At 40.9% G+C, this 12,577-nt stretch overlaps 1 protein-coding gene across 2 annotated transcripts in view; it reads left to right on the forward strand.

The window, feature by feature from the left end:
- The window catches only part of Synpr (synaptoporin), a 244,418-nt gene that overhangs the window by 96,844 nt on the left and 134,997 nt on the right, over window positions 1-12,577 (forward strand). The window contains exon 1 of one of the 2 annotated variants that reach the window (XM_090355362.1): window positions 4,424-4,726. The exons of the other annotated variant lie outside the window; for it this stretch is intronic. Coding sequence (XP_090211488.1) covers window positions 4,703-4,726 — 24 coding nt within the window. The 5' untranslated portion in view covers window positions 4,424-4,702. Of the gene's footprint in view, window positions 1-4,423; window positions 4,727-12,577 lie in introns of those variants that run through there. 2 annotated transcript variants of the gene reach the window in all.

Raw genomic sequence — 12,577 nt, forward strand, 5'->3', positions numbered from 1 at the left:
TTGAGAGGCCAGATATTTAGAAATAGAAATGCTAAGGGTAAGGAACTGTTGCCTTTTACCATGAGGCATGTCCACCAAAGGGGAGACAGTTGTTCTATTCAGAGAAAATACAAAATTGCTTTGAGGTTGTCAGGAGGCCATTCTCAACTGAAAGATCGGCATTGAAGATCTGACCATATTGTCAATTAGCATTGCTAATGAGGTTTCCAGAGAATCACAGATTATTTTAATCTACTTAACCTTCTCTATAAATACTCCACTTAGAAAACACTCTCCTATTTTTAATAGTCTAATAATGGACAAGTGTTATTTTTTACGGTAGAAGCAACAATGTTAATAATATGATCTTTCAAGCAAGGTCCATCAAATAATGGCATATTTACTTTTTTAGTCAGTTCCAAATGTAGGATAGAAATAGGTAATGAACTGTCTGAACTGTCCGATTAATTGAATGATAGGGACAGTCTGAGAGCCCAGATGACAGGACTATTTGTCCTCTCATGACTACTGTGTGAGAGACTTTTCTAATATCCCAGACTTCTGAGGGAGCTGAATCCTGGGAGCCCAAGCATTTAAGAAAAACTGATGGGTGTGATTCACATAAGGAGCCTTCCTCCTTCTTGATGTGGCCTCCACTTTACAATATGGCACTGAAATCTGGGACAGTTCCAAAGTTTTCCCTGTGGGAGTAGGCAAAGGCAATGCATATCCCTGATAAAGAGTAGATGATTTGACCATGTTCATCTCTCCTGTGTTTCATGGTAAGGCTCCTCCATGAACCTACCTGTCTCTGCCACCTACCAAAGATAGCTTGCTCTCAGGTTGGTTTGTTGATTGGGTTTTCATTTATTCATCCATCAAACATCTGTTTAGAACCTACAATGTGCCTGGTACTCTCAGATATGAGATCTGCTCCTAAATGTTCTCTGCCTTCGCAGATGTTATCTCTTAGAAAAAGGAGAAAATAGTGGTGCTGAGGCTCAAATGGCAGAGTGTTAATATCGAGCTGAAGAGCTCAGGGACAGTGCCCAGGCCTCAGAGTTCAACTTCCATTACAGACAAACCCCTCCCCCACCAAAAAAACTATAAAAGGAGAAACTAATTAAAGAAGTTAATAAGAAGTCAAAAGCATCATCAGATAGCACAAAGTGAGGAAAAATAAACAAAGGAAAAGAAAAAATTAACCACAAGACACAGGTAGGCACGCGAGCACATATGCATGTACATGTACACACACACACACACACACACACACACACAGAATATTGTAAAAGGAAGAGCTGAGTGCTGGTGGCTCATGCCTGTAATGCTCTGTACTTGGGAGGCTGAAATCAGGATTATGGTTTGAGTCCAGTTCATGTAAAACAGTTGTTAACACACACACACACACACACACACACATACACACACACACACACACACACACACACACACACACACACACACACACCCTTTGCAGCCCATAACTGAGTGCAATGGAGATTGGGAGAACTGTAATTCCAAACCAGGCCAGGCAACAACCATCTTTACGAAGGGAAACTGGACATGAGGGCATAAATCATCATCTCAGAAATGGAAGAAAACCTAACAGATGGATCATGGTCCAGGTGTGTGTGTGTGTGTGTGTGTGTGTGTGTGTGTGTGTGTGTGTGTGTGTAGGCGTGGCTCGAATGGCTGAGCATGCTTCTAGCAAGAGTGAGAGTCTAAGTTCAAACACTAGTAATAATCTCCCCCCAAAAGTGGGGGATGACTCTCAAGAACAAAAAGTAACAGTAAGGATTGAGTGGAATAGAGGCAATAGGAAAAGATCAGAGTTTTGAATATTCCAGAAATGATAAAGGCATGGGTCAAAGTGGTTGAAAAGTGAGGAAAGAAAGCGGTAGTATTATTCACAAGCAGAAAGGTAGGTGGTCCCACCTCACAAGACAGAGAAAAGGAGTTGGGGTTTTTCCTTCAAGCCTCCTGGAAAATGGCTGGAATATTTCTTGCAGCTCTGATAGAATCTGTTTTGTACCTTAGAGGGTTCACTGTGGGTAAAACCTTAGAGTGACTTCTAGGAGGAGTGAAAGCAGGGAGATCTCCTGGGAGTCCATTGTGGTGAGAGGTAATGGCGGTCAGTTGGCAACAGACAATACTTAAAAGAATGTGATTGCTTTCTCTGGAAAAAACAATGGTGCAGGAAAAGCTAACCCAACCAGAAGATGACACATGGTTAGCTTAGAATGTCTTCTTATTGATGTTGACCCAAGGAAGCCCTTTAGAGATCATTCAGTGGAAATCCTACAATATAAACACAAGAAAAACTAAAACATAAGAGATTTCAGGCACATACCCAGGGGTAGAGAGCATACTGCTAGCAAATTCAAGGCAGAGCCTCACACCTCTTTCCTTCTCAGCTGTATTTCCATGCCCAAGTCTACATAGAACCCAGAAGGGCCTGGCTGTGGACCCAGGGCCTGGGTGTTGGTCTACAAGCCATAGCTTATACCAGTTTCCCATCTATAGTGCAAGTCCATGTAGGGACAGCTGGAGGCTTACTCACACATCCACGTATCCCTGTGTCATAGAATTAGTCCCAATCCATGGAATAAATAAAAATATCAGCAAGAAAAGGGTGGCTACCAACTGGATGACCGCATCTGACTAGGTTTAAATCCTAGCTTTGCCAATTATTAACTGTGTGCATCCAAACAAGCCACATAACTCTGGGTATTGGTTTCCTTATCTGTCAACTGAATAAAATATTTGAAACTGATGAGAATTACTATCTACCTTGAGGACCTATAATTATGGATGTACTGAGAACAGCAACTATCTCAACTCTGTCACTTGGCAGGAGATGTGTATGGCCTTTGACATAGGGACATGGGTCTGTACCTTGACTCATTTATTCCACAAATGCTTACTGAGTGCTGACTGAAGTGTCTGGCGGTTCTCAGGCTTTCAGCCTTTTTCCCATTTCACTTATATTCACTTGCTTAATATGCTCCCTGGAGTTATTTCCCTCTTTACAATGTGGTGATGTTGGAATAAGCAGGTGAGAGTGGACATGAGGGCAGAGGGTCTCCTATGAGAATTTCAAAGGGCCCTGAGTATGTGTAGATGAAGAGTCACAACTGCCCCTGAAGGCTAATGCCCACCAAGTAGGTGGTTGGAGGAGAAGGAGAAAGGAAGCTCTGGTCCCTGTGCCAAGTTGGCATGTGTATGTGTGGTACAGTTTTGAAAGCACTCTCTGGATTATTTTTCACCTCTTCCTCCTACCTTTTCAGTTTGTAAGGAGTTAGCGAGCCCATTTCTTTTCCCAGAAGACAAATGGAGACTCAGAGAACTTAAGGACTCTCACATTGGCAGTGAGCAGAAAACCAGGCCTAGACCTCAAGTTGCTTGACTCCTTTTACTCTTTGGTTTTGTTGGCTTGATTGTTTGGTTGCATACCTCCCCTCCCCTATTTTTTTCTGTGTATCAGAAAGGGAGACGGGGTGATAGTGGTGATGCTCACCCCGTGGAGAGGCAACAGAAACAGGGAGACGTTGAGAGGGAGCTGAATAAGACTCAGGATAGATGCTTGACTGATAGTCTCCTATGTGAGTTTCTATCAGGCCATCCCAAAAGGTAAAAGAAACAGCTGATACTCTTCTGTTCTAGGTTAGGGGTTTGGGGAGGCTTTATTGGGGACAGGAAAGGGACAGCATGCAGGCCTCCCCTCCCAGTGCTGATTCTCCTGAGAAATCATCTTCAGGACACCCTCCACCTGTGGGAACATCTCCATGGTTGTGGAGCCAACCCCTGCCAAAACACATTCCTTCAGGGTGCTGTGATTTTAGCTCCTTGAGGAAGTCAAACTGAACTCTTTTCTATCACTGAAATAATAAAAAAAAAAAAAAACGTCAAATGTAAGCCTCGGAAGTCTCTTTCATTTTGAGATTTTGCAGCAAGCTTTAAATAACACTGGCCTTGGTGAATGAGCACCCAAGTTGTAATTTGTCCCTTCTACCATTGCTAGAGCCTGGAAAGCCTGTCTTCTAGTACCATCACCTTAATGATTATTTATGGACAGACTATGAATTTCCCAACTGGGGATCATGCATAATACCCATGCACTTCCATAAAAACAAGTGCAGTTTTTTTAAACAAACACAATAACATTTATCTAATCTATACAAATCTATTCACAAGGATTTTTTAAATAAAATCTACCATTTCCCCCCTCCTTCCCACCCCCACCTCCTTGCATCCTCAATAGGCAAAACCCTGGCTTCTTTTAATTTCTCAGTTTGTTTTTAAGTGCTGTGGTTGAGGGAGGAGGGGGGCTGTCAGAGTAAAAGGGGACAGAGTGCTTATGCTCGTGATGCAGTGTGCAAAGCACTCCAGCACTGTCAGTGGTGAGCAAAGAGCCAAGTGTGGTAGTAGTCACCTCTCCACAAAGCAGGCAGCATTTCACCAGAGAGAAGTGTCGGCTGTGGGCTGTCTCTGCGTACTAATATGACTGCTTTGCCAGCTCTCTGCAAATAAGGCAGAAGCTGCTACCTGATTGGTATAACATCTCACTTTCCCTCTGCATCGATTTTCTTGTTCTCCTCCTATGTTTCATAAAAAGAGAGAGAACTGGCTGGTGCTGTGGACAGAGGAGCTTTATTTTTAGTATGAGACAACCTCTATTTTCTTTCAGGAGAGGGAAGTTGGATTATCAATTCTTTTGTAAATGTGTATGGTGATATTTGCTCCGGTAAGTTTTTATCTCTCTCTCTCTCTCTGTCTCTCTCTCTCTCTGTCTCTCTCTCTGTCTCTCTCTCTCTCTGTCTCTCTCTCTCTCTCTCTCTGTCTCTCTCTGTCTCTCTCTGTCTCTCTCTCTCTCTCTCTCTCTCTGTCTCTCTCTCTCTGTCTCTCTCTCTCTGTCTCTCTCTCTCTATCTCTCCTCTCCCCATTGATTTATAGCTGGTTCTCTGTGTGTGTGTGTGGGGGGGGTGTTTGCACAGGTCCATTTGTATGGTTCACTTTTCTTTCCAAGTGATAATTTTGTAATCTTCGTTGGTAATATCCTTTTGTTTTACTTTTCTTTCTTTAATTCATATGTTTAAGGAAAAAAACACAGCTGGGTTTTATAACTGGTTTCTATCTATGTGTGATAACTTACATTCACCGTGGAAGTGTATGCTGGGCTTCTTTTAACATAATAAGAAAATGAAGCACACCTACATTTGGTTTTGTAAAATTGTAATATTCTACCCTCACCTTCCATGAGAGTATTTAATGTCTTAGTGAAATCATGGTTCTATAGCCTGCTTAATGTTTTAATTAAAGTTTCTTTGTCAGTATCACAGTGAGACTGTCTTAAACTCCATAAATAGTTACCAAATATTGTGTGCTAATTTCATAAGGTCTTATACCAGTGGGAAATGAATGAGAGTCCCAGATGATCCAGTGGTACGCACTTTTTAAAGCAATGAATTTCTAGACAAAAAGTAGTCATATCCTTTAAGTAAATCTCCCATTCTATGAACTTCTCAATCCCAAGTGGTTGTTGCTTTCTTGTTCTTTGAGTGTGTATTTGTGCCACCATCTGTCAAATGTCCAGCCCTGACTGTGGTATTTCCCTATCTGCAGCTACTAAGGAGAAAAGTTGCTGTTATTAAATATCGGCTAGTGCAAAATAACTAGTCACCTCTGCTAGTAATGATTTCCAAATGCATGAGCTGGTTAAATGCATATTCTTTTATTCAGAGTATGAATTCAGAAGTCTAGGAGAAAGTCTATTAATATAATTATGCAGGGTAAATGATTAATTGTGCTAATGGAAACAAAATTGATGTTTTAATATTCCCACATTTGTGTGTGTGTGTGTGTCAAATACACACACACACACACACACACACACACACACACGCAAACAAACACAAAACAAACCTGCATGGTTTATTATCTGGTAAAATGAATTAGAGAATATATTTCTGGTACAAGTGAAAAGCATGTTTGAATATAAAACAAGAGGAAGTCTGACAATTTTTCAGGAAATTTTTGAAAATGAAGTTCGGAATTTCTCACATACCTAGAACTCTGAGGCATAAATTTTTCTGAGACATGAATTCAGAAAAATAGCATTTTTTGGTCCGACGTTGGCATGGTCTTAGCTTTTTGGACATAGTGGGGTGTGTCTGGGAATATGCTGACCTTCTACACACACACACACACACACACACACACACACACACACACACTTTTCTGGCATTCTATCACACACATACCCTTTGAACTTTGAAGTAAATCTAGTTGTTCTGACAAACATTGAATTTTGGTTAATCATGCTCAGCCTTAAAACTAGATCAATCCTTCAAACCCAGTTGATGTTTTATAAACTGTCTTATTAGTCCTAGTAAATGTCTTAACTTTAGCTAGGACCAAGTGATCCTTTGCAAATGGTTTTAATGAAAAAATAACATTTATTTTTGAGCTGCTACCAATTACCACTACGTAAACTCACCAGCACTGAATAGCTCCCGATCCTCCTCACCCTCCTCATCTCCTTTTAATATTTTTCAAGGCAATTTGTAACAGGTTGTATAGCAAGTTGTTGGCTATAAAGGGATTTAGCATCATCTACAGCTATTCAGACACTTAATTTAATGAACTTTAAAGGGACAGCATCCTGAGAGTGTTTGTCATTTGCCACAACCTGTCTGCATAAAGGCCAGTTAGGGCTCCAAGGCATGGCCAGACACACTGACATAGGAAAGACAATGGTACATCTATTCTTTAAACAAGTCAGATTTCTTATATTGAGTTAGAACTAATGAATGAGTCATCTGTACCATTTCAGAAAGAAAAGTCCAAAAAAATCTGTGGTCATCTCTTCAGAGGAATAAAACAAATCTGTGATAAAGGGATTACCACTTTTCCCCTGATGAAATCATCAATTTTATCCTACTTTGCAAAATGAAGTATGCAGTGGTTTCTACTTCCTTGGTGAACTATTGCATGCCTGGTAGTGTGCAAAGTGTTTTGCAGGGCTCTTCTCCTTCCTTCTTCATCACTCAGTGAGGGAAACAGCATTACCTTCTCCAACTTCCAGATGAGAAAATAGACATGTGTCTAGCTTGCATGAAGCACCACGATGATGCAAATGAGACTCAGGTTCCTCATGTCTCCTCTCCCAGGGTTTCACATGGGAATGATTTGCAGGGATTTAACAAGATATACAATACTTTTGTTCATATTTGCCCCCTTTATGACACCCTATAACCTTCTCTTCACACTGTGCCTTTCCAACTCCATGCTAATTATGTGTTACTCAATTTGCAAAGCAACCAGGATGTGAATGTAACAAAGTGAGTCTGCCTGGGGCAGGTACATATAGAGCAGTGGCTCAATTAAGGAAGGAGTGTAATTGACCAAAATAAATCCAGCCCTTTGACTTGATGTTAAAACAACTGCAAAATTCAAAGACCCCATCACAGCATAGAAATAATTCATTTTTCAAGTTTTCTGGTTTGTTGTACATGCAAAGTACGAAGAAAAAGCAATTCCAACCGAACTTTATAGCAAGTTCACCTTCGTTTGATTTACCTCCACCTTGAGTTTCTTTTTCTTCTTTAGGTAGCTGGAAAGGGCCGAGGTGGCACTTGAGGTAGAACATTGCAAAGCAATTTTACCACCCAGGTAATTAGAAAATGAACACCGCTGCCATAAGGGAGCTGAGAAGAGAGGCAGAGTTGAAATCCCAAGTCACATTTCTTTGTATCTGGGCACTGATCTCCCCATTTGAAATCCATTTGAGCCAATAAAATCGTAGGTGAATTTTATAGGAGAAAAATGCCACTAACATGGAATCAATATGTTTGCAGTTTCCATTTTTCTTCAAGCAGCAGCTTTAAAACTGTAGGCAGGGCACAGCAGCAATGACTGCAGTCTGCAAAAGGCTGCATTTCCTTCCTTTCCTTGAGAAAAATTATGAGAGAGAATTAGGAGTAATAACGTGGCTGGAATATTGAGTATACCTGAGGGCATCCTTGCTATATATTATCAAAAGCTAGAAGGGCGTTTCAGCAAATAAGCAAAAAAAAAAAAAAAAAAGCAAGCAAGCAAATAAGCAAACAAAAACCAGCCACCACAAACTGCAAATACCAAGTCAGACTTAGAAGCAGTGATCATATTATTGACTTCTTGATGTGCTTTTCTGTGACTAATAAGGAATCATTTTGACCCACTGTCTGTGAAGATACCCAGTTGACTGAAGAGTTCAGAGTTCAATACATGTGAGGCATAGGTTTCAAAACTGATATTCGGTGTATGATATGGGCCAGCTAGCTAATGCATTCATTACCTCCAGTCCTTATTCTTGACAAATATCACAACTGGGTGCCTTAATCAGAAAGTGTAGTATATGTGCCACTACTGATAAAGAAATTTAAATTAACTTTCTCTTTCTAAGAGTCTTTATAAGGATTCTAAATAGTCTGAAATCCACTGAATGAGACTTTTTGCTTTCATGAAATATGTTGTGCTCATCCAATAGAGACCATCCTTTAATCTTAGTGAACAGTGTTGCAGAGCGTAGCATTTTTCAGTGTGCTTTATTCAGAGAAGTAAGAAAATCCCAAGTAAATACCAATAGGCTATGTAGCCCATTTGTGATTTCTTCTTCCTTTTTGGGGGCTATAGATTGGTATTTAGACATATTGATCGTGAAATCATAAAGACAATGAGGGTTGTTGGACTAGTCTTGAATTTTCCCTCAGTGTAAACAGAGCTGGTTGTCTAATTACATGGGCATGAAAGAACATTGAAATTCTGGACCTTTTGAGGAGAGACACTTGGTAGCTAGCATGTCTTTATTGTTTAAAGAAAATGGGTGAGTTCAATGTGGAAACACCCATTCTCTCTCTTCTGTAGACTAATGTCCCTGCAAAATTAATGGATTCTACTGTTGTGATTTCCTTAAACACAGATTCTAGCCAAAATTACTAATGGAAATGTGTTCACAGGCAACTCCAAACATTCTATCAGAGTTGCTGGAAAACTTGCTTCTATTCCAGGGCAATCCATTTGCTATGGAGCCTTTGTTTGATCAGTGTTAAGGAGATCATCTCATCCTATGGCTCTTTGGAGGCAACAGTGTGTTGGGGGTAAAAGAGTTTCCATGGAAGCCTTATGTGACTTTCTCAGCCATGCTTATACAATCCTTTAATCTTCCCAAATTACCACATGTTGTCATCTCATAGACTTCCTCCCAAAGCTAAAACAAATACTTTAGGCTTGGTTTTATATCTGGACAAATACAACTTTTTTTTATATTTTTATTGTAATTAATAGAAGGGTTACATGATATTTGCCAGATAGAAGGTGCATTAATTCACTTATATTGATACCCTTTCACATGTCTTACTAGCAGAGATCTGCAATAGAGCAAAACCTTGATACATAAGGCCATATAGTATGAAGCTAATTGAAAAGACCTCCAGGATATTGAAACAAAAGCCATATAATGAATGATTGTTGTCCTTAATGTACTATGTTATCTCTCATCTCTTTTGCTGTCCCTTGGTTATTTCATATTGTTACAGTATCTCACTTTGTTATCTGATATATTGGATTTATTTGTATTTGGTTATTTGAAATTTGATAGGGAAGGGGGGAAAACCAAGATGAGGGGGTGGAGGGGAGGGTAATGGGGACCAAGACAAATACAACTTTTAAAATTTGTGAGCCAGGCACCTTGTGGGCTCAGGACTATAAACTAGCCACTCAGGAAGCTGAGATCTAAGGATCTCAGTCCAAAACCATCGTAGGCAAAGACGTCTGCTAGATCATCTCCAATTAATGAGCAATGAGAAAAGCAAAAAGCTGAATTGGAGGTATGGCTCAAGTGGTAGAGTGCCAGCCATAAGCAGAAAAAGCTGAGTGAGCACAAAGCTCTGAGCTCCTGAGCTCAAGGTCAGGATGGGGCACTTCTAGAAGAAACTAAGTGCCTGCATTTTCCATTTTCTCAGTTACCCCTAGTCACCATTCCACAACCCAAAATGCTTCTTCTTAAAGGCATAATGGAATTGCTGCATTTAAAGCATCTCAGGAAATAGGTGCTCTCGGGCTTTTCTGCTCATGTTCAGTGGGAGGAACCAGACAGAATCTACTTATTTACTGATGTAATTACTGCCTGCAGAAATGGAGTTGTTTCAAGTAGAGGGAGGAGCTGGAAGAAGGTTTTTTTCATTGCTTGTATCTTGTAAGCATTGCTCCTAACTATTCCTAGATTTGATGAGTGAGTCTCATGCCTGACCAGGCATGGAGAGAAGATTGTACAGGGAAGAACCTTGGAGCGACAGAAAAATAAAGAAGGTAGAACAGTTAGCTGAGAAAAATGTCTAGAGGAAAGATTTTCTCTAGAAATCTGTTTGATATAGTTTGTGTTATCTAGCTTCCATACATATTCTTTCATTTACTCCATGTCAACAAACATATTGAGAGGCTTCTTTGTGCCAAAGCCAAGGCACAAAAGCAAACAAGATGTAGATTCTCTGAATGCATTGACCATGTATCACACCAGATTCTTAACCTCCACATTGTTACCATTGTTGCCTAGTTCATTCACAATCCATGTGTGTGTTGAGTGTGGTATGAGGAGCAGGGCAGGGGAAGGGGTTGCTTTATGTTTGTGGGATGTTTAGTAGCATTCTGAATCTCTACCCACTAGCCACTAGATGTCAGTAGCAACCCCTAAAGTCCGGCCATGCTTTGCCAAATTGTCCTCATATGAGCCCAAAACCACTGCAAGAAACTTGTTGATTACTGTCAGCGCGGAACCAATCTTCCACTGTATTTTCTACTTCTCTCCAGGTACCTTGCATGCTTTACTTAAGTTCCCCACCCCCTCAAGTATGAAGATACACTTAAGCCAGGTATGAAGGGCTCACTCCTGTCATCCTAGCTATTCCAGAGACTGAGATCTGAGAGTCATGGTTCAGAGCCTGCCAGGGTAGGAAAGTCTAGCTCAGTGGAGAGGATGATTTCACAGTGAGAGAGACCTGCTGCCATCATTCCAGTAGGAACAGATGACACTCACAAACTACCTGACTGATCTCTTGCTATTGACACTAAAACACTGACACTTGATTTCTTTGTTGGCCATGGGGCTTGAAATCAGGGCCTGGGTGCTGAAGTTGAGCTGTTTTGCTCAAGGGAAGCACATTACCACTTTGAGCCATGGTACCACTTCTGGTTTTCTGGTATTTAATTGGAGATAAGAGTCTCATAGACTTTCCTTCCTTGGTTGGCTTTGAACCTTGGATCTCAGATCTCAGCCTTCTGAGTAGCAAGGAAGCCACCAGCTTGTGGAAGCCACCAGCACTGTGCTTGAAACTTGATTTCTCTGAGCCAGAAAATGGAAGCGCGATATGACTTACCCAAGTACAGTGATATGACTTATCTAACGAAGTTAAAAGCAGAACTCACTGCCCTGCCAGTCTACTGGAAAGACAGAACTATTTCAAATGGAGCGAGGCAGATTTCTGGATCTGGTACCTAAGAGAAATATAATTGTTTGAGATTCTTTCCAGATGCGTAGGTGCCTGAAATAGGTAATCTAAATATGTCTACTCATCTTTGGGGGCTCACTGAGTCAAACCTCAGCCTCATTAAAGGGTCAAAGGACATGGAACTCCTTGATGCAGCTCAGTATAGCAGAAGACCAAGAAAGCACAGTAAAGACCGGTGTGGGTTTTCAATGGTGGTCACCATACTTATTCCTGAGCTTGAACAAATTTGAGACTTTCCAGGGTGACTCTCCCATTACAACTGGGCCCATTGCCTTGGTTTTCTAGAGGGATTTTAAAGGCTATCTGTAATTATGGGGACCCTTGGTCAAAGTTTTGAGATATGGGTTTTCCAAACGAATAGCTCTGGCAGAATTTCCAATATGAAATCTGTCCTCTTGCCTGCATTGCTTTAAAGCACTGAACTTGGCAATAAGAGGAAACAGGTGCAAATCCTCACTCGATGACTTAAGAGTATGCATAGCCTTTAGTGATGCATATAACACCCCCTCTGGGCCTTAGTCCCATCATCTGTACCACGGAAATAATTATTTCTTTCACCATTCTCACTTATGGGGAAGATTGTTGCCACAGATGATACAGGAAAAGCCCTTTGAGACTCTGTAGGCCTAGAAAAATAGCATCGTCCTTACATCTTTCTCTGTATGGCTCATTTTGCTATCCAGTTTCATGACAGGACCTCAGTGAGTGTGTGAGGGTAGAGGTCGAGTGTCCTAAAGCAACCTGCCAGGGTTCTATTTCAAGGAGAGATATATGCTACATTTTAAACATCAGGGATTGAGTATCAGCATTGAAGAATATAATAAAACCAAAAGCAATATAGATAAAGTTATCCGCCTAAGGTCAGCTCATCTCCCTCTATACCCCGTAACATGATCCGAGAAGCTTCTAAGGCAGGGCTAGGAAGGGGGGTGGTGTGTGGGGAAAATCCTGATTTTCTCCTCTCTAAGGATGGAAGCTCAGGGAAATCCTCTCACTCCCTGAGCTAGGTTCCTCATTAGCCCCTGCTCCAGAAAATTCAAAGGTTTCTCATT

Source organism: Megascapheus bottae, chromosome 2 (genome assembly GCF_031878675.1).
Source record: "Megascapheus bottae isolate mThoBot1 chromosome 2, mThoBot2.hap1, whole genome shotgun sequence".
NCBI classification, from domain to species: domain Eukaryota; kingdom Metazoa; phylum Chordata; class Mammalia; order Rodentia; family Geomyidae; genus Megascapheus; species Megascapheus bottae.